The sequence below is a fragment of the Macaca mulatta genome, chromosome 6 (assembly GCF_049350105.2).
Source record: "Macaca mulatta isolate MMU2019108-1 chromosome 6, T2T-MMU8v2.0, whole genome shotgun sequence".
NCBI classification, from domain to species: Eukaryota; Metazoa; Chordata; class Mammalia; order Primates; family Cercopithecidae; genus Macaca; species Macaca mulatta.
In genome coordinates, this window is record NC_133411.1 from 1746525 (window position 1) to 1767757 (window position 21233).

The following is a 21233-nucleotide window of genomic DNA, read 5'->3' on the forward strand; positions in this document are numbered from 1 at the left end:
GGTCCGCCTGCTCCTCCTTCACAGTCCTCCTGTCTAGATGAGGAAGCGAGAGGCTCCGTTAGGCAAAGGGGACACAAGGCTCTCAGCCCTGTGAGCTTCAGCCCAGTGGAGGCACTCAGCACACTCCCTACCTGGGGCCCCTCCAGTACCCATCCCCTGTTACCATCTGTTACAGATATGTGTGCTCTGAGGAACAGAGAAATCCACGTTTTAAAACACCTTTATTTGTCACTTTACCAACTGGACACACAATGTTAATGACAGCAGACACACAGGGGCATGTGCACACAGACATGAGCTGTTTCACTACAGGTTTGCAAGCCAGGCTCAACAGCAAGTCCAACAGGCGACACCACGCCTCTCACCTGCAGAAGGGACAGCACAGCCACCCCACCCCACAGACGTTCCCAGTGAGTGCGGTTTAGACGTTGGCAGAAGTGCCTTTCAGAGTCAGAACAGCCATGACATGGACATCACCTGTCACACTGATAAAGTGATACGCTCAGTACTCCCTTATGTTAATCACACAGTGTAAAAATATATTGCACATATATATATATAAATTTGTTTCCCTTTCTTGAAAAAAACTTAGTACAAACTAGTAGTTACACGATCCCTTTCAAGTTTCTCTTAAGTTGTGCAGATTTCCTTTGTGGTTTGGCTTAGTTTAGTTTTTTAAGAGGTCAAAAGAAAGAAGTCAAGCATCTCGCTGTGCCCATTATTCCCCATCACAGGCCAGGGGACAAATGCCACACCCTGGACCACCAGAGCTCACAAAGTGTTCAGTAGTAAGAGGAGGAAAGATGCAGGTTCAGTGTTTGAAGGATGTTCTGGCCTATTGATAACATCACCGTCCAGCCTTATCGTCCCCCTGTGCCATCCCCTCATGGTGTGTGGTGTGGGGTGGGAGGGTGGCCAGTGCACACGTGATTGCCCAAAGGAGGAGATTGAGCTGGGCCAGTAGAGGGACAGATAAGTGTCCAGGGCCAAGGCGTCTCCATCTCAACTCCTACCCACTCCAGTTGTACAGCAGAAGGAGCCACAGGCATGTGTGAACACACAGGACAGGCCCTGTGCCAACAAAACACCATTCACAAAAGCAGGCAGCCACAGCAGCCCAGGGCGGGGGCCGGGGTAGGAGGTGACGCCCACGCAGGGCTGCTGTGGTTGGCCCTGAGCTGGCACCCCTGGGGTCTGGGATGGAGCGGCACCGACAGGCAAGTGGGGCGGCCACAGGACATGATGCCAGCCCAACTCCACCATCTGTGCCCAAACTTGGGACAGGATATTAGAAGGTGTAAAAATAGTCCAGTATAAACATATATCTTCTGCTACAATATTTTAAACATATAATTTGAACTTTAATTTTGGTAAAGCTAACTGTTATGAACACTACCTGGTTGCTTATCCTATAGCAGTAAATAAAAATGAGTAAGTACTCTGGTGTGAACAGTCTTCTCAATGCGCTCCCTCTGCCTTTCTCCTTTCCTGATGCTGACACACGATCAGCGCTGTCCTCCCAACAGAACCTGTCCCTCTCTCCTGGTGTCACCCCCGACAGAACCTGTCCCTCTCTCCTGGTGTCACCCCCGACAGAACCGGTCCCTCTCTCCTGGTGTCACCCCTGACAGAACCTGTCCTTATCTCCTCTTGTCACCCCCAACAGAACCTGTCCCTCCTCCTGGTGTCACCCCCAACAGAACCTGTCCCTCTCTTCTGGTGTCACCCCCGACAGAACCTGTCCCTCTCTTATCTCCTCTTGTCACCCCCTTATCTCCTGTCACCCCCAACAGAACCTGTCCCTCCTCCTGGTGTCACCCCCAACAGAACCTGTCCCTCTCTTCTGGTGTCACCCCCAACAGAACCTGTCCCTTTCTCCTCTTGTCACCCCCGACAGAACCTGTCCCTATCTCCTCTTGTCACCCCCGACAGAACCTGTTCTCTCTCCTGGTGTCATCCCCGACAGAACCTGTCCCTCCTGATGTCACCCCTGACAGAACCTGTTCTCTCTCCTGGTGTCATCCCCGACAGAACCTGTCCCTCCTGATGTCACCCCTGACAGAACCTGTCCCTCTCTTCTGGTGTCACCCCCAACAGAACCTGTCCCTCCTCCTGGTGTCACCCCCAGCAGAACCTGTCCCTTTCTCCTCTTGTCACCCCCGACAGAACCTGTTCTCTCTCCTGGTGTCATCCCCGACAGAACCTGTCCCTCCTGATGTCACCCCTGACAGAACCTGTTCTCTCTCCTGGTGTCATCCCCAACAGAACCTGTCCCTCCTGATGTCACCCCTGACAGAACCTGTCCCTCTCTCCTGGTGTCACCCCCAACAGAACCTGTCCCTCTCTTCTGGTGTCACCCCCAACAGAACCTGTCCCTCCTCCTGGTGTCACCCCCGACAGAACCTGTCCCTTTCTCCTCTTGTCACCCCCGACAGAACCTGTTCTCTCTCCTGGTGTCATCCCCGACAGAACCTGTCCCTCCTGATGTCACCCCTGACAGAACCTGTTCTCTCTCCTGGTGTCATCCCCGACAGAACCTGTCCCTCCTGATGTCACCCCTGACAGAACCTGTCCCTCTCTCCTGGTGTCACCCCCGACAGAACCTGTCCCTATCTCCTCGTGTCACCCCCAACAGAACCTGTCCCTATCTCCTTGTGTCACCCCCGACAGAACCTGTCCCTCTCTCCTGGTGTCACCCCTGACAGAAACTGTCCCTCTCTCCTGGTGTCACCCCTGACAGAAACTGTCCCTTTCCTGGTGTCACCCCCAACAGAACCTGTCCCTTTCTCCTGGTCACCCCCAACAGAACCTGTCCCTATCTCCTTGTGTCACCCCCGACAGAACCTGTCCCTCTCTCCTGATGTCACCCCTGACAGAACCTGTCCCTCTCTCCTGGTGTCACCCCTGACAGAACCTGTCCCTCTCTCCTGGTGTCACCCCCAACAGAACCTGTCCCTATCTCCTTGTGTCACCCCCAACAGAACCTGTCCCTCTCTCCTGGTCACCCCGACAGAACCTGTCCCTCTCTCCTGGTGTCACCCCTGACAGAAACTGTCCCTTTCCTAGTGTCACCCCCAATAGAACCTGTCCCTTTCTCCTAGTCACCCCCGACAGAACCTGTCCCTCTCTCCTGGTGTCACCCCCGACAGAACCTGTCCCTCTCCTGGTTTGCAGGCTGTGCAGTTTCTGTTATTCACAAATACACATTTATTTTCTGTTGAACCATGGTTAGTAGAAGCTAATTGGCAGTGCATAAAAACATGCAGAAGAGAACACACACCTGCCTGAATTCACAATATTCAGAAACTGACTGAGGAAGATGCACGGGTCTGTTACGTGCAGTGGGGCTGCTGTCCAAACAATGTTCTGTGTTTGGAGGCGGCACACAGATGCAATCACAGATTCCACAGACAAACTGTAACTGACAATGGTGACCACTATGCCCTCGTGACTTAATTTTTGCTACCCCTCCTGGCTAGGTGACAGAAACGGGAGCAGAGCGGGTGTTTTCAAAGATTCGCTTTGGAGCCGAGGGGAGAAGGGTGCTCTCCTGGCTCCCGCATGTCTGAGGAAAGCCTGGGGGCCGTTGAGGGAGGGCGGGACACTGGGGAGGCCGTGCCTCTGACTCGTGGGCACAACCCTGGAAGTGTGGAGGGAGAGCGGGGGTGTGGGGCCTCTCCCTCCAGGAGCCCATGGTGCTCCAGGCTAGGACGGGCTGGGTGCCACAGCAGCCTCGATCTCATTCACGAAACCCACAGGGGCGTCCTAGGGTTCGGAATGCAGGCCACGACTTCCCTCAGAGTGAAGGGTCCGCTTCTGCGAAGGAGCTCACCTCCAGGGGCCACGATGGGAGCCACGAGCCTCGCCGCTCCGGTCACTCCAGCCAGGTCTGGGAAGGGCTGTGGTGAGTCCGTGCTGGCCGCGTGGACGAAGTGCCCCGTCGGTGACAGGGCCTGTTCCCTGCGGGGTCGGGTGGTGCCCGGGCTGGGTGGAGACGTTTCTCGTGCTCAGGGCCGGTTTCTGGTGTGCTCCCGATGCGCTTGGTTCTTGAGGCCATTCTTGTCTGAGGCCAACCAGTGACCAGGAGTCGGGGTCCTGGTGCCTCTCTCCTCAGTGTCCCTCGTCCCCACAGACCGCAGCAAGGCCTGGCGAGCCTCTGTGCCTGCCGCGCGTGTGGGGACCTGCGGACCCCAACCCGCCTGTCCCTCCGTCCTGACCCGGCGCCAGGCTCAGCTCCAGGGCGAGGTCCTCTGGAGTCATGTTCGTTCTGTGTGACTTGGCTGTGACTGTGGGGACCGGGCTGCCCATGGACAGAAGAAGGAGAAACGCAGCCTTGGACCAGGAGACGCGGCCCAGGGTGGAGGCGCGCTGAGGCCAGGGAGGCTGAGGAGGGCAGCAGTCCGAGGGCATAAGGGTGCCAGGGTCCTTCGGGTCTCAGGCTTCAGGACCTGGGGAGCCGCCCTGTTCGGTGACCGCTTGTCCTCGGCCTCTTCAACACAAGGGCTTTGGAATTGTGATGGGCTGTGATGGGCTGATCCTGGCGACTCGCTCGTCTGTGATTGGCCGATTCCGGCGACTCGCTCATCTGTGATCGGGTGATCCCGGTGACTGCTCGTCTGTGATTGGGCGATCCCGGTGACTGCTCGTCTGTGATCAGGTGATTCCGGCGACTCGCTCGTCTGTGATCGGCCGATCCCGGTGACTGCTCGTCTGTGATCGGCCGATTCCGGTGACTGCTCGTCTGTGATCGGCCGATTCCGGTGACTCGCTCCTCTGTGATCGGCATTGGCCGATCCCGGCGACTCGCTCGTCTGTGATCAGGTGATTCTGGTGACTCACTCGTCTGTGATCGGCTGATCCCGGTGACCTGCTCGTCTGCGATTGGTGATTCTGGTGACCGCTCGTCCTCGACCTCTTCAACACAAGGGCTTTGGAGTTGTGATGGGCTGTGATCAGGCAATTCCGGTGACCGCTCGTCTGTAATCGGATGATTCCACACTGCACATTCAGAGTTGTTTTCAAATGTTTCCGTACGTTAGTTCTGCCTTTCACACGTGGTCCAGCCAGGTTCAGTGGGGGCACAGGGCTGGGCTTGTGCACCCCCCGCCTTCCCCAGGCCGGTGAGGTGACATCCTAAAGGAGCCACAAAGCCTGAGGTTCATTTTTCCTTGGTCTTTATTGCCAGACACCATGAACTTCCCAGCCCTGCCATGAGAAGCTGCCTGCCAGGTCCTCCCCATCCTCAGGTTGGGGTCTACCTGGGGATGAGCCTGCGGCAGTCTGTTGAGGGGCCTCAGAGACCCCCAACTTTCAGCGGACCATGCTGTCTGGGAGCTCCAGCCCTGCGGCTCCTGCTCTGCTCAGGTAGGGGGAGTCCTTCCACAGGGCTGTGGCCGCAGCAGGTACACTCTTGGGAGTCAGGGGAGGCGGGTGGCGCTCATGCGTGCCAGTGAGGGAGGGCCTCACCATCCTGTGCTGTGAGCCTGGCCCTGGGCGGCCCCCTGCCCTGGCCAGAGCCTCACCGTAGCCACGGGCTAACAGGCTCTGGAAGCGTTTCCCCAAGACTGCCGCAGGCTCATCCTCAGGTAGACTCCAGAACCACAACCCAGCAGGTCACACGCGCGGCTGTGGCTGTTTGCGTGCCAAGGGACAGTGGCAGTGCGCCATTGTGACAGTGGGTAGCCACACCCTTCAGCCTCCCCAGGAGGGAGCAGGAGTGCCAGCTTCTCCCCAGGTGCAGATAGGCAAGAGCAGGCCGCCTGGGTGTGTCCTGGCAGTGTGGAGGGTCCTGGATGGGCTCTGCTTGGCCGTCTGCTGGCAGAGAAAGCCCCACAGACACTGCAGGCTTGGGGGTCCTCCCTGGTGTCCTGCTCTCCAGGGGGAGGGGCCGGGAGAGGTGAGGCCAAGTCATTTCGGGAGAGTTGAAGAAGGCGCTTGGGCTGTGGCAATGGGAGGTCTGCGAGCAAGCAGGGTGCAGCTAGTGAGGATGGGCAAGCAGGAGGGCCGGGCAGAGGCCCTGTCACGCAGTGAGGCGAGGAGTGTCTCAGCACTTCGTGTCTCTTGCCTGGCAACACCACGGGGACCAGACATTCCAAATCTTCCTAGACCTGCTCTGAGAACACAGGCAGCCACCGTGTCTACTCAGGAAAGCAAAGGGAGCTGACTCCACCCTCACAGTCCAGGCCACTGTGGTCAGCTGGGAAGCCGCCCACTGCCCCCCCACAGCTTTCCTTTTTCCGACGTTGCCCTTGGCACAGAGCTGGCCTGTAGGCATGTGTGCACACTTGTGTCCATGTGACCGGCTTCCCCACACATGTGCCAGGTGCCCAGCACCCCCGCCAGGTGGCCTCACTCTGCCCTCTGCCCAGGAAAGCGGGAAGGCCCTGTGGTGTCCACTGCATGCAGTACAGGTCTCGGGCCCCACAGACACCTCCCATGTCTGGTGTGGGGCCAACTCCGTGTTAGTTGCCTGCTGGTTGGGATTAGCTCCTGCCACCCTCAGGGCTCCTGGAAGGTGTCTGCCAGTCAGGAGGTCAGCACAGCCTCCTGTTGCCATGACAGCCAGCTCCTTTAAAACACCCCTTTGACCTGCAAACCACGTGCCCGATGTGGTGTGATCCGGGAGACACTTTGGAAACGGTTGAGGACGCAGGTGTATAAGGAGGGTGAGTGAACTGGGGCCCAAACCTGGTTCGAGAGGGGAGTGCTGGGGGCATCTGGCAGGAGGAGGGGCAGGAGGGAGGCCTGGGCCTGGCCTCCCCCCAGCCCCCTCTGGGGCACCCATCTGAGTTCTGCCCGAGTGAGCACAGGAATGTAATGAAGTGCGAGGTGACAGAGTCCCTGCTCCGGGGACACCGGCAGTGCCGCGGGGCATGGAGCGGGGGCTACTTGCCCCCTTGCACCTTCTGGTCATAGGTGCCTGCGTGCTTGTAGCCAGACACATAGCCTGACTCGTCCACCAGGTCCACGCGGCCAGCCTTGCCCTTGCCCTTGCCAGAGGGGTCGAAGCGCTCCTTGTGGGAGCCCGTGAACTTGGTGGTGTCTGTGAGCCTCGACACTGTGGGCGACGAGATGGCTTTCTGCAAGAGGAGTGGGAGGAAGGGGACAGGTAAGTTGCCAGCAGGTGAAGTGGCTGTGCCCTGGGCAGGTCTCCCAGCGGTGGGGCAGTGGGCAAGGGGCAAAAACCCTGGGATTTATGCCCCTTTTAATTTTAATTCTTATTTTTACCTCTTGTGGCCCCGGGGCAGGCTTGGGCCTGCAGGGTGCCATGACCCTAACAATTGCCCCGGTCCACCTGGTGTTTATGCAGCTGGGGACCCCACCACCTGCACCCTCAGAGGGAAGGGGCTGTCAGGAGAGCCAGGCCCCACCCTCCAGGCTATGGCCCCCCAACCCATGCCCCTTTTGACCAAGCCTCCCCAGACCCTGCCCCAGGCCACGCCCTCCCGACCACGCCTCCCAGGACCCACCCCACCCCCCCCAGGCCAAGTCCCCAATCCATGCCCCTTCTGACCACACCTCCCCAGACCCCACACCAGGCCATGCCCTCCTGACCACGCCTCCCAGAACCCAACCCAGGCCAAGCCCCCATCCATACCCCTCCTGACCACGCCTCCCCAGGCCCCACCCTCCAGGCCACGCCCCAATCCATGTCCCTCCTGACCACACCTCCCCAGGCACCACCCACCTGCCAGCCCCGCCCCCAGCCCCCCTCCAGGCCCCGCCTTCCATCCCCGCCCTACTCACCGTCACCCCTGAGATAATGGGCGCCTTGCCCTCAATGAGCCTGTGCACCTCGCGAACCGCCTCCTCGCTGCTCTTGTCTTTGAATCGCTTCTTGGCGAGCTCCTCCAGTGCCTCCTGGAACTGCTCAAAGGTGATGGTCCGGCAAGACTTCCCTCTGCAGGGGCACAGGCAACTTAGGGCTGGGCGCAGGCCGGCCCAGGGCTGCCCGCGCTGGCGTGGGTCCGAGCAGAGCTGGGCGGCCATTGCCCAGCAACTCACAGGATTCACCCGCAGGCGGCCGCCCTGGTAGCACCGCAAATCCAAACTGTCTTGGAAGAAAGCTTGGCGGAAGCAGGTCCTCTGTAAAGCTGGATGCTCACACGGCCCTGCAGGCCGCTCTGACACTGGGTGCCTGTGGGTCTGCACTCTGCTGGGGCGGTGGGGGAGGCCATTAGGGAGCAGAGCCCACCTCCTCTTCCGGGGGCCACCACAGCCCCGCCCAGCTGCGCCAAGAGTTGGAGGTCCTAGGACCTGCTGGGGCCCCCGCTCTGCCTGTGTGTGTTGGGGTCCCAGGTGGAGGTGTCCCCCACACAGGAACATGGTTAGGAGGGGCCGCCGCCCCCACCCCCGGACACTTGGTAGCATGGGCACAGGCCCACACTTCAGACCCCCTGGCTCCAAAACCCGCCAGGCGGCCCGCTGTGCCCCTGCGCTGCCCTGGCCTCAGAGGTGCAGAGCCAGATGCGGGAGGTGTGGTGAGCAGCTCCTGGTCACACAACACAGCTGCATCTAAACACACTCTACACCTTACAACATCCTCCACCACAGGCCATTCAGGCAATTTCAGAGGGTTCTAAACTGACGCTTGGTCTCTTATATAATAATTCTAATTAGAAAACATTTTTCTCCTCTGATCAGATCTACCACAACTAACCCAAAGTAGGGTTTTTCATTGTTTAAAACAAGAGATCCTGTGGATGAGGCTCAGTTCTGCAAAAGCCACCTGCATTTCACCAGGGAAGCCTCTGGAACAGCGCGAGAAGGGCTGCACCCAGCAGGTCAAGCATTCCAAGGGCACTCCCAGCTGCAGAATCCACCACAGTGACCAAGATTCAGGAGACAAATGACCCATAAAACCCGAGCAAGCCTTTCCAGAAGTCAATGAACAGAGGGCCTAGAATAGCCAAAACGATTTCAAGAAATGAGAACAATCAGAGGACTGACTACCCAACTCCAAAGCTCATCCAGGCTTCACTGCAAAGTGGCAGTGACGTGGGCATGGGCACACTGCCAGCCCCACAGCCCGGGGAGTCCGGCTCAGCCACACGCATGCCATCCGCGGATGTCCACAGGTGCAGAGGCAAGCCAGAGAGAAAGGACTGCCTCTTCCACAAGTGGAGCTGGAGCAACTGGTGATCCCTGTGCAAATTAAAATGCACTTTGGTCTATACTGCACACTATATACAAAACTAACTCAAAATAGAGGACAGTCCTAATTATGAAACTAAAACAAACTTCTAGAAGAACACCAAAAGAAGATCTCTGTGACCTGGGATTAGGTGAAGATTTCTTAGAAATGGCAACAAAACATGGCCTATAGTGGAAAAAATGGATGAACTGGACTTCATGGAAACTGTGCTCTCAGAAGATACCCTTAAGACAATAAGAAGACAAGCCACAGAGTAGGAGACATGCCTGAGAAAGGACTTGTCTCTCAGATACACAAAGGAACCTTAAAACTCAGCAGTGAGAAAAAAAATTCCATGTGAAAAGACGGGCAGAATATTTGAAGCAGCAATATTCAGAGCAAACACGTGCATGCAGGCAAGCACACGGAGAGGCGGCTGCCATGGCGCCCTCAGGGAAGTGTGGGCAAACACACGGAGAGCCGGCCGCATCCGCGCCCTCAGGGAAGTGCGGACAAGGACACGGAGAGGCGGCTGCCATGGCGCCCTCAGGGAAGTGCTGACAAACACACGGAGAGGCGGCCGTGGCCGCGCCCTCAGGGAAGTGCCCACAAACACACGCAGAGGCAGCCGCCTTGGCGCCATCAGGGACGTGCGGACGGACAAGCACACGGAGAGGCGGCCGCGTGGGCGCCCCCAGGGAAGTGCCGACAAGTACAGGGAGAGGCGGCTGCCATGGCGTCCCCAGGGAAGTGCGGACAGACAAGCACACCCAGAGGCGGCCGCCATGGCGTCCTCAGGGAAATGCCGACAGACACATGGAGAGGCGGCCGCCATGGCGCCCTCAGGGAAGCACGGACAGATAAGCACAGGCAGAGGCGGCTGCCATGGTGCCCCCAGGGAGTGCCTACAAGTACAGGGAGAGGCGGCTGCGATGGCGCCCTCAGGGAAGTGCGAACAGACACACGGAGAGGCGGCCGCCGTGGCGTCCTCATGGAAGTGCGGACAGACAAGCACACGGGGAGGCGGCTGCCATGGCGCCCTCAGGGAAGTGCGGACAGACAAGCACACGGAGACGAGACAGCGTTGGCGCCCTCAGGGAAGTGCCGACAGACACACGAAGAGGCGGCCGCCATGGCGCCCTCAGGGAAGTGCGGACAAGCACACGGAGAGGAGGCAGCATTGCCGCCATCAGGGAAGTGCGGACAGACAAGCACACGAGAGGCGACAGCGTTGGCGCCATCAGGGAAGTGCAGACAAGCACACGGAGAGGCGGCTGCCATGGCGCCCTCAGGGAAGTGCGGACAGACAAGCACACAGAGAGGAGACAGCGTTGGCGTCTTCAGGGAAGTGCGGACAAGGACACGGAGAGGCGGCTGCGATGGCGCCATCAGGGAGGTGCGGACAAGGACACGGAGAGGTGGTCCGCGTAGGCGCCATCAGGGAAGTGCGGACAGACAACCACACGGAGAGGGGCTGCGATGGCGCCCTCAGGGAAGTGCGGACAAGCACAGGGAAAGGCGGCTGCCATGGCGCCCTCAGGGAAGTGCGGACAAGGACACGGAGAGGCGGCCCGCGTCGGCGCCATCAGGGAAGTGCAGACAGACAAGCACACGGAGAGGCGGCCGCGTTGGAGAGGCGGCGGCCGTTGGCGCCCTCAGGGAAGTGCGGAGGGAAACCACAGCGAGACCCTGCGCACCCTCCAGGGAGCACAAACAATCAAATAAACAAACTGCCAGCACCTCGAGCTGAGCAGGCCGCCGGGTGGGGGGCGTCCTCATCCACAGCCGGCGGAGCAGCATGGCAGAGCCACTGTGGACAGCTTCTGTCACAGCCAAAGAAGGCCCAGCAGTCACGTTCCTGGGTCCTTGCTCAAGAGAAATGAAAACGGAGGCTCACACATAAATGCAAATGTTTACCACTGTTCTGCTCGTCATCAAACCCCAGACAATCCAATGCCCTGCAGTGGCTAGACCACAGTGCTGTGATGCGTGCGCACGTGGACGGCACCCCACCCCTGAGAACAAGCCCAGGATAGGCACCCCACGCGGTGGGTGCCAAGTGGCCAGGTTTGGAGCCAGACATGCAGGTGCCGCTGGGTGGTTCCCAAACCCCAAGGCGGATGCTGTGTTTAAACAGCACCTGAGGGTTCCCACACACTTTTCAGGCGTGTCCTGAAGACACAACAGACACCATCAGGAACCACACTGTGCCAGAGGAGAAGAAATCCACTCAGAAACACACCAAGCGTTCGGGGTCCCACAGCTCAGACCCCCACGCCTCATGGGGTCCCAGGGAGGTGAGCGGAGGCCTCACGCTGTGGCCGGAGGGGGCTATGGGGAGACAGAGCCCCAGGGCGGGGCCTGGACTGCTGAGGACAGCCAGGCAGGGCACATTCCAGAACCGCATGTTATAGGGTGCTGTTGTTCAGCGGCATCCCCCAGGGGGCGCTGGTGAGCCCGGTGAGCCGGAGAGGCCGTGAGCCACTCCATGGCTTGGTGGTGCACAGTGTTGGGGGCAGGTTTAGCCCCTTGACGCGCTCAGCCTGGACACCCGCACCATTCCCTGTGGTGCTGGAGGAGCCAGGCCACCCCAGGCAGCTCAGCAGTGCCTGGAACTGACAGTGCCCATTGGGCCCTGTGGGGGGTGTTGACTCTCTAGGGCCCTTGGGGCCTCTCTGTCAGTCCCGGACCATCAAAGGCGCTCTCTCTTCTATTCACACCCTGCCCAAGCTGACATGCGGATGCCAGGCCTGACTGCCAGCTTGGTGACCAGTGCTGGGGCACGCAGCCCTTTCTGACTGCCTCGGAGCCAGGCACCACCAGCATGAGTCACTCCGCGGGGAGGGGGATGGCTGAGGGGGCTCCCCCATCAGAGGCGACATTCAGATCGGGACACCTGCTTTGCCTGTGCCCCGAGTGTCTTGGGGAAAGGGCGCCTGGGTCTCTGCTCCATGCTGGTGGGGAGCTCTCCCCAGGAAACCCGGGTGCCCCTGCCTGGGGCAGTCCTAAGAGTTCTAGAACAGTGGTGCCTGCGTCTTCCCCAGAGACACTTAGTCTGGTTGCCTGGCTCTCCCGACACAGAGTGGGCCTGTTCTCCAGATACCAGGGTGCTGGAGGAGCCTCCGAGTGCAGAGCTCGGCATCTTCATTGCCCATGTGCTCCCCAGCCCCGCGCCCTGCCCGGAAGCCGACCCAGCCGGGCGCTGCCACTGCTCACACACGATGCCCTGTGGGGCCTGGACTTACTTCCCAGGCTCTGAGTCCCCTGGCCTCTTAGCCTGGCTCGGTCTCTCAGGGGACACTGGGACCCGGCCTGGGGCCTCCGGGAGCTGGGCTCAAGTCAGGACAGCCCTCTGAGGACCGAGGCCTGTTCCTCCGGGGCGGACGTCACAGGCACTCCTGGCTCGGGACTATGCATCCAGCACCCTTGTGAATCAGGAATGCCCTCCCAGGGTGACCTCTCTGAGGCGCAGGGGCCAGCGGGTGGGGTGACAGCTTGCTGCTCGGGTTCCAGAGAAAGCTACCAGCTCCCCTGGGCTCTCTCGGCCTGCAGCTGCTGTGGCTGGAGTGCCCTGTCCCGAGGCTGCCACAGGTGGGAAGCTGGGGGCTGTGGAGGGGAATCTCAGGGGAAACAGCCTCTCCCTGTACTTAGGCGAGTCCAAGAGTGAGGGGCTGCGGTTCTCCTAGGGCACCAACCTCTGGGATCTTCCATTAGCTCCTGAGACCTGAGGAGGCTGGGAAGGAACCCCTAGCTGGTGGGTCCCGCGGGGGCAGTGGGGGCTTCTGGGGAGGCTCCTGCCTGGAAGGGACATGGCCTTAGGGGAGCCCTGTCTGGCATCGCCATCGTGCACGTCAGCTCCGAGTTCTCACTGCTCCAGGAGGGTCCAGTGGTCCTGGTCCTGCAGGACCCAGCCTGGGGGCCCCCTGCCTCCCCCAAGCCCCAGCAGGATACAGAGGACCTAGAGCAAAGTTTCCTGGGGCCGGCCGTGGTTGGTGGCAAGCCCTCTAGGCCCTGCCCATTCTCTCCTGGCAGGTGACTCCACCAGTAGCTGAGCACCTGGGGGCAGGTGAGGTGATGTCTGGCCACTTGGGAGGGCTTCCCCCCTCATCTCTGGAAACCGGAGCCCTTCCTGCACCCCACTCAGCTTAGCCAATGGATGACAATGTCCACTGGGCCACGGCAGCTCAGGCCCTGGGGTGGGCTGAGAGCCAGGGCCCTCCCATTGCTGCACCAGCTCTAACCCCAGGCAGGACCACCATGAAGCCCCCACACAGCGGGTCAGTGGGGTGCCTGAGCTCCGGAGGTCTGGCTACTGAAGGTCCCACCCTACCTGAGGGGCCGCCTGTGATCCGCCCACTGTTTCCCTCTGAGTGGGACACCCTAAGATTCCTCCTAATTTTGCGTTGCCGCCAGCCTTTTTGTTTTCCTGGGAAGGGGTGGGGGTGGAGCATGTGTGGTCACCGCCCTGTGGATGTCACCAGGAAGAGGTGGCCCTTGGTGGGACATGGACTTGGGGCCCAGAGGGACCCCGGGCAGATGTGAGGGGCCCAACCTTCTCTAGGGGCCCTCAGGGGCTGGGCTGCCTCCATCTGCCCTAGTCTCTGCCCTGGCAGGGCTTGGGTCTATGCACCTGAGGTCAGTTTCTGGCTGTTTGGAAGCCACCCTCTCACATGACCTGTGCTGCCTGGCCAGGCTCATGGGGCAAAGTGGACAGCCAAAGCCACACCCACCACTGGCCGAGCACCACACAGTGCGCTGGGGAGAGCAGAAGAGATGGGTGCTTGTCACCACGCAGTGCACTGGGGATTGCCGGTACTGCACCTGCACGTCACAGGAGCCACAGGCCTTGACTGCGAGGCCACAGTGCCACGAGCTCATGAACCCTCAGTCACAGACGCACCCACGGTCAAGGGACACCCCTGCCAGGGGCTCCACTCTGCAGAAGCCACTGTCATCCTGCACTTCCAGGGGTGGCCACTAGAGGCTCCCCAAAGACAGAACTGGCCGGAGGGCTCCAGAGCTGCCAAGCACCAGCCCGGGACAGGGTGGCACCCACAGTAATGGAGGGACAGGGTTGGGTGTGGGGAATGCAGCCCACCCTTCCCCGCGGCTGGGTACCACGGGGGAGGGGGAGGGGAGCAATGCTGCCCTGAGGCTCCTGGCCCTTCCAGGGGAACTGACAACTGCTTTTCTGAGATGGACAGACAGGAGGACATCACACACAGCGCTCTGAGGACCTCACCTGCTCTGTGGTGGCTGCCCTCCAAACACGCAGTGACCTGGATTCTCTCCAAACCTGGGTCTTGCTCCTGGGAGGTGGCTGGATCGGCTTCCGTACTGGGAACAGTCTGCAGACTTTAGGACAAAGTGTCCTGCCAGCTCTCCATGCTCGGGGTGACCATAGACCCCAGTGCTGGCTGGCCTGGGGGGTGTACCAGGCTCAGCAGTCCTCCCCATTCGGGGCGACCACAGACCCCAGGGAGTCTGGCCCTGCTGTTCTCAGGCCCCCACTGGCCCTGGTTTCCTCCTAACCTGCGTCCAGGTATCAGTCCCCCAAGCCAAGCCACCACCCAGTCTCCGCCTAGGTGTCTGCAGGAAATATCAGTGCATTTACTTGGGAAAACACACCACACCCAGCACACAAGCGTGGGCCCTGGGGGAGGCTGGGGCTCCCAGTGAGCTGAGACCCCAGCCCAGCCCTCCTTCCTCTGCCTCATCAGATGGGTGCCCCCACCTGGGCTAGCTGGACCCACAGGGGGCCCAGTGAGCAAGGCTGGCAGACCCTTGTCCAGAGGCTGGTGGTGTTTGGTGCAGGTGGGGAGGCAGCGGCTGAGCCTGACCCCAGGGGTCCCGAGGCACCCATGGCATGGGCCCCTCCCCAGGCTCGAGGAGGTGCCAGAAGATTCACTGTCCATGGCCCTACTGGGCCCCACTCCCACCGCTTGTGGTCCGATCCTGCTTGTGCACCTCATGCCTCCATTAATTAATTTTTTTTTTTTTTTTTTGAGACGGAGTCTCGCTATGTCGCCCAGGGTGGAGTGCAGTGGCCGGATCTCAGCTCACTGCAAGCTCCGCCTCCCGGGTTTTTACGCCATTCTCCTGCCTCAGCCTCCCGAGTAGCCGGGACTACAGGCGCCCACCACCTCGCCCGGCTAGTTTTTTGTATTTTTTAGTAGAGACGGGGTTTCACCGTGTTAGCCAGGATGGTCTCGATCTCCTGACCTTGTGATCCGCCCGTCTCGGCCTCCCAAAGTGCTGGGATTACAGGCTTGAGCCACCGCGCCCGGCCCATTAATTAATATTTTGAAGCTGCCAGTGCGTGCTCTTTGCAGGAGGGAGTCATTGTCTGGGTTAACGGTAGTCTTCAACAAAAACCTGGCATACGGCTGCAAGAAATTTGTTTAAGATTTAACACATAGTAACATCAAAACAAACAAGCGCTGCCATGGCAACGAGGACTAAACAAAGGCTCGCAGATACCCCGAGCTGGCGCCACGCCGGTGGAGCCATGGCAACCTGCCCCGAAAACAGAAATCGGTGGACTTTTTCTCTGCAAGTCCTGTCAGAGTCAGCAGCTTTCTGCGGTACCTAAGGCCACTTCCTCGCGGTCCCCAGGCTCCTGAGGGAGGCAAAGGCTCCCACAAGTGACAGTGGGCATCCCCCTCTCCAAAATGCAAAACAAAAGCAAGCCAATACCCCTCAGGCCTGCTGCCCGCCACCCCTTGCTTTTCCTGGAGATTAAAGGAAAATCTCTAGTGTCGCCAGCCCCTCCTGGTGGCCCTGCCCCCCTCTGTCTTCCTGAGACAAGTGTGTGAGTTTAGGCCCCTTGCTCCTGCACACCTGGGAGGTCAGGACCCCGTGCCAGGATCACAGGGACCCTCCCCCGAAGGGAATCTAGGCTGCAGGAGGGAAGGACAGTTTGAGGGTGGGAGAGATGCGGAGGCAGTCCTGGGGGAAGCCCGGGGTCACAAGGGTCTGCGGCTGCAGGTGAATTGGGAGGCGGGGAGGTCAGAATCCCTCAGCCTCCCCTCAGGCCACGGTCCCGGTCCTGGCCACCTGAGCTGCTGCCCACAGGACAATCTGCCACACGGCGCCCACCCACAGTGCCCAGCCAGCCGACCAGGCTGCCCAGGACTGGGTCTCAGCCTCAGCCCCTCCCTGGGCTCGGGCCACAGCTGTCTGCTCCCCCAGACCTTGACCCTCATGGCCAGCCAAGGCTGGCACACCCCAAGGCTGGTCCCAGGTTCTGCACTGGGGAGGTGGCTGTGCTGGAGCAGGGGGCCAAGCTTTAGCCCCCAAGTGCCTGAGCAGCTCAAGCCCTGGCTCTGGGAACAGGCCCAGACCAGCTGGGGCTCCTCTGGCCTTCTGGGGTGCCAGCACCCCCACGAGCAGGCAGGGCTCCCATCATTCTCCAAATGAGCCACAGCCGCCAAGCCCCAGCCACCACAGGGAGAGCTCTGCATGTGTGTGCAGGTGTGTGCAGGCGTGTGTGTGCACGTGTGGCCATGTGCACGCACACATGCGCCATAGTTTGAAGGCCACTTTCTGCAGAAGGAATCATACCTGGCACCATACTTGGTGTGTCCGGGCAGTGCCAAGGCTGTGCGCCAAGGCTGTGCGCATGGGGCTGGCCCTGCAGGGCTGATGGCCCCTGGACAGGCTCTTCCCACCTCCCGCCCAGCCCTTCTAGGAGCTTCACCCACAAGCACCGTCTCCACACTGCTTTGCCCTGGGTCTGCTCCTGTGTATCCCAGAGCACACATTGGGCGGCACAGAGGGCACCCAGGGACTCGTCCCAGACGCGCCCACATGCCCAGGCCTGCTGAGGAGCAGCTGCCAGGGCCCAGGAGCACGGGGCTGGGATCCACGAAGGGGCTGGGTCCCCTCCAAACAAGGACACCTGAGGGGGAGGAGGAGCACTGGGGGACACATGGGCCCTGGCGGCCAAGGGGAGGAGCCAGCCCTGCCAATGTCCACACAGGCTCCAGACACCATGGCCGCTCTGCGAACCCCACCTGCCGCTGTATGGGCTAAATATAGCCAACCCAGTTTCCCTCTCCTGGTCTGTGTGCCTGGGACACGTCCCTTGGCAAAGTGAGTTCTGGGCTCAGGACAAGGGCACTGTCTGTGCCAGAGGCTCTGGCCCCCGGCCTCCTGAGCACAGCGCAGGTCAGTGCCGCCTGCCCATGGCTGTTGACCCACCAGAGCGGCCCTGGTCACCAGGACCTGTCAGCAGCTGGCGGGGGGTGTCTACACAAGCCTACACTGCATAGCCTGCTGCTGCAGGAGGCTGCAGGTTTCCAGCAGGGATGGCGGCTGGTCTGTCTTCCAGGCAGCAGCTGGCACGACAAGCCCTGTGGGTGATATGGGAGCCCCAGCAAGCCTGTGGGAGCTGCCTCTCGCCAAAGAGCCCACAAGTGGGGTCTGGACCTCTGAGTCAGGTGCCAGTCGCCTCAGCCACAGTACCATTGGAGGTGCGGCCCCGAGAGTCAGTCCACGAAGGATCTGTGGCCGGGGGTGCAGTGTGTGGGGTGCAGTGTGGCCAGGGGTGCAGTATGGCCAGGGGTGCAGCACAGGCAGGTGTAGTGTGGCCAGGGGTGCAGTGTGGGGGGTTCAGGCTGTCAGACGGACCCTCGCAGGCCAAGCCCCAGCCCTTGTCGGGGCCCTTCTGGTCCCCTTGCCCTGGCAGGCTCTTTGTGCCTTCCTGGTCTCCAGAGGCCCCAGGGATGAGTGATCCTGGGTTAGTATGGGCTCCAACCACCAAGGTGTTGGCAAATGATGGCCCTGTCCAAGGCTGGGAAGTGCAAGGCTACGTGACTACCTGCCCAGAGGGGCCAGCCACAGCCTCCTCTCACACCGGCCGATGGCTAAGCCCATGAGGACGCTGAGGCTGGGAAGTCACAAAGGAGGTTGGCAGGGGCCACTGGGTCTGGACAGGGTCAAGGGTGAGACCAGCTTGCACCCGGGTCCCCGGATGGACCCTCCCCTCCAGTTTCTCTAGGACTGAGGCTGCGAGCTGTCAGGACGACGAACAGGACTTGCTGGCCCTGGTTGCCCCTGCCATCCCCTAGAGCTGGGGGAGCCTGCAAGGCAGTCAGCTGGAGAGAAGATCCGGGTTCAGGCATCCTTTTGAGCAGTTTCATGGCTTTTCTGGCATAACTTTCTAAACTCAAAATGCCCTCAGATGCACTCAGATGTGCCGTACACAATAGGAAGCTCACCAGGACACGCACAGTCCGGGAACATGCACGACCCAGGAGACACCCAAGACCCAGGGGACATGCATGACCCGGGAGACACATGTGACATCGCCACAGACCACAGCAGAGACAGCACAGCTGCAAAGGCCACGGTGCCCATCCAGAGCTGGTAGACGGGTGCTGACACCGCAGAGGTGGGCCCCAAAGCCTTCAGCATGGGGGCATCTGACCCACGGCCCAGCCCCTTGCAAAGCCAAGGCCTCCGAGGGGGAAGGCAGCAGGAGCTCTGAGATGAAAAAGTAATGAGGTTGTGGCAACGTAGGAATCTGGCTGCAAGTGGACGCGGGTGCAAACCGCCAAAATAAAGCCATTTCTACACAGATGGACAGGACAGGGCTAGACACGGGGCTGGGGGAGAACCACTGCTTTTCTCAGGCGCGATCATGGTGGGGTGTCGGGACATGAGGTGAAATGTGCCGGGGTGGGTGAGGGTGCCTCAGTGTGCTTCCCGGCAATCATCCAGGAGAAAACAGGCAACGTGTGACACAGCAACAGGTGTGTGCACACATGACACAGAAATGCACGTGCATATGTGCACACACGATGCAGAAACATGCACACACGTGCACACACGATGCAGAAACGCACGCACACGTTCACACACGACACAGTAACGCATGGGCACACGTGCACACACGACAAAGAAACACATGCACACCTGCACACACGACGCAGAAACACACACACATGTGCACACAGGACGCAGAAATGCACGTGCACACACGACACAGAAACGCACGCACACGTGCATATATGACACAGAAACACTTGCACATGTGCACATACGACACAGAAACACGTGCACACATGCACACACGACGCAGTAACGCACGGGCACACGTGCACACACAACACAGAAACACGCAGACGTGCACACACGATGCAGAAACACACACGTGCACACAGGATGCAGAAATGCACGAGCACACACGACGCAGAAATGCACGCACACGTGAACATACGACAGGAACACTTACACATGTGCACACATGACACAGAAACACGTGCACACGTGCACACAGGACGCAGAAACACGTGCACACATGACACAGAAACGCACACCCACACATGCACACACGACGCAGAAACGCGCACACATGCACACACAACGCAGACAAAGCAAACGGCATGATGCTGTTTTGCAGTGATGGCCAGAGCCGCATCCTTGGTGCCCTTTGCTGTTTCGGCACCTGTGGGAATCCCGGGGCAGAAGTGGAGCAGCACAAAGGCTTTGGGAGGGGCTGGGACCTGAATGGCCAGCTCCATGCATGGGGACACAAGCATCCAACCTCTGAGACTCAGCCCCTGAGTCAACCCATGGAGGGTCAGGAACTCTGCCTGCCAGCAGCCAACTGCCTCTCCAGGCTTCAGGCAGGAACTGTCCCCACTCCTGGGGAGGCCCAGTGATCCCAGCCACAGCTCCCTGACTCTGGAGAGCAACATTCACCCTGAGTCTGCTCCGAGGCCAGACACCCCCTCATAGGCCACCTCCCATGCCAAGACCCCGCACAACCATGGGGCCAGGAGGAGCCAGGGCTGCCGCTCAGGACTCGGAACCGAGAGGTCCTGGAATGCCCGGACCCCTGCTTCCGGAGGCCCAGATGGCACATTCAGACTCCCACGTCTGGGCTGCTTCTGAGAAGGGCGGGGTCTTGAAGCACAACCCCCTCGACTCCCCATGGCCCACTCCCCACAGAACCCACCCGGGGGCTCAGGGTCACAGACCCCCATGAGCCAGGTCCCTCAGCCCGTGAGCCTGGCGCACTCACTTGATCTTGCTGAAGACGATGTCCACGTCGGTGACCGTCACGTTCCTACCGTCGATCACCTGGCAGTCCTTGCACAGCTTCGACCAGTTCTTGCCATGCATCTCCCTCCCAGTGGCCCTGGTGTCCCCGTGCACCGCAAAGCGCCGGAAGGCCTCCTCCAGGGCACTGAGCTCGGGGGCCGCGGCTGCACCCTCACCGGCACCCTCCGACTCCAGCGACAGCCTCTTGGCCGCCCGGTCCTTCGAGGGGTCCCCCGGGGACTTGGGGGGCGTCCTGTTGGCAGCTTTGGCGGGCTTCGCCTTGTCAGCCATGTTGCTGTGGAGGAAGGAGAGGAGAAAGGTGTCACCCGGGCCATGTCTCAGCTGACCTGGGTGCAGCCCAGGAGACCCACCATACCAACGAGCATCAGGACGTGGCTGAGACGGGCAGGGGCGACGTGGCGAGGGCTGAGACGGGCAGGCCCTCCCGGGGCAACGTGGCGAGGGCTGAGACGGGCAGGCCCTCCCGGGGCTGGGCGTGAGGCCCCTCAGACCCTCAGAGCCAGCTGCCCTGGAGGCACGCGTGTCCAGCTGCCAGGCAGAGTGGAGCCAAGCAAGGCCTTGCCCACTTGCCATCATTGGGCCAAGGACCCCCTAAGTCAGATAAAGCCAGCAGCTTTAGGATGGGAGCTGAGCTGGGTGCCAGGGGCTCCAGGCCGAGCAGGCTCAGGGTGTGACTGGCAGCATCACAGCCCATCCCGGGTCCTCCCCACCGCCACACTTTTCCACTGCCCCTCCTGTGGACGCCCACTCTGCAGCTCTGGGGGACACCTGAGGACCACACCCTCCCCAGGGTCTGTGAGGGGACGCCTTCCTCCGGGAGGGTCCACAGCGGTCCTGCGACAGCGGCTCCCACCCCAGTGCAGAGCCTCTGACCATAGATGGAGCTTTGGGTTGGGGGGGGTGTGCGTGGTGGCCCTGGGGGCACCTGAGGATGCTCTGCCCAGGTGCCCTGGGCCTGCCGAGCCCACGGTGCCCCAGCCAGGGGAGGGGACTGCGGGTGTGCAGGGTTGAGGCAGTGGTGGGGGCACCG

The 21233-nt window shown here is 60.6% G+C and overlaps 1 protein-coding gene across 6 annotated transcripts in view; it reads right to left on the reverse strand.

Moving 5' to 3' along the window:
• Positions 1-204: 204 nt before the first annotated feature.
• Positions 205-21233, reverse strand: part of TPPP (tubulin polymerization promoting protein) — a 33946-nt gene continuing 12917 nt past the window's right edge. For 2 of the 6 annotated variants that reach the window (XR_013418076.1, XR_013418075.1), the window contains exons 2-5: positions 20163-20477; positions 7747-7900; positions 2504-7079; positions 205-2438 (exon numbers count right to left, since the gene is read on the reverse strand). Coding sequence is in view for 3 of the 6 variants with exons in the window: in XM_015139672.3 (XP_014995158.2) it covers positions 6885-7079; positions 7747-7900; positions 20163-20477 (664 nt within the window). In the remaining 3 variants the exon portion in view is untranslated. 6 annotated transcript variants of the gene reach the window in all.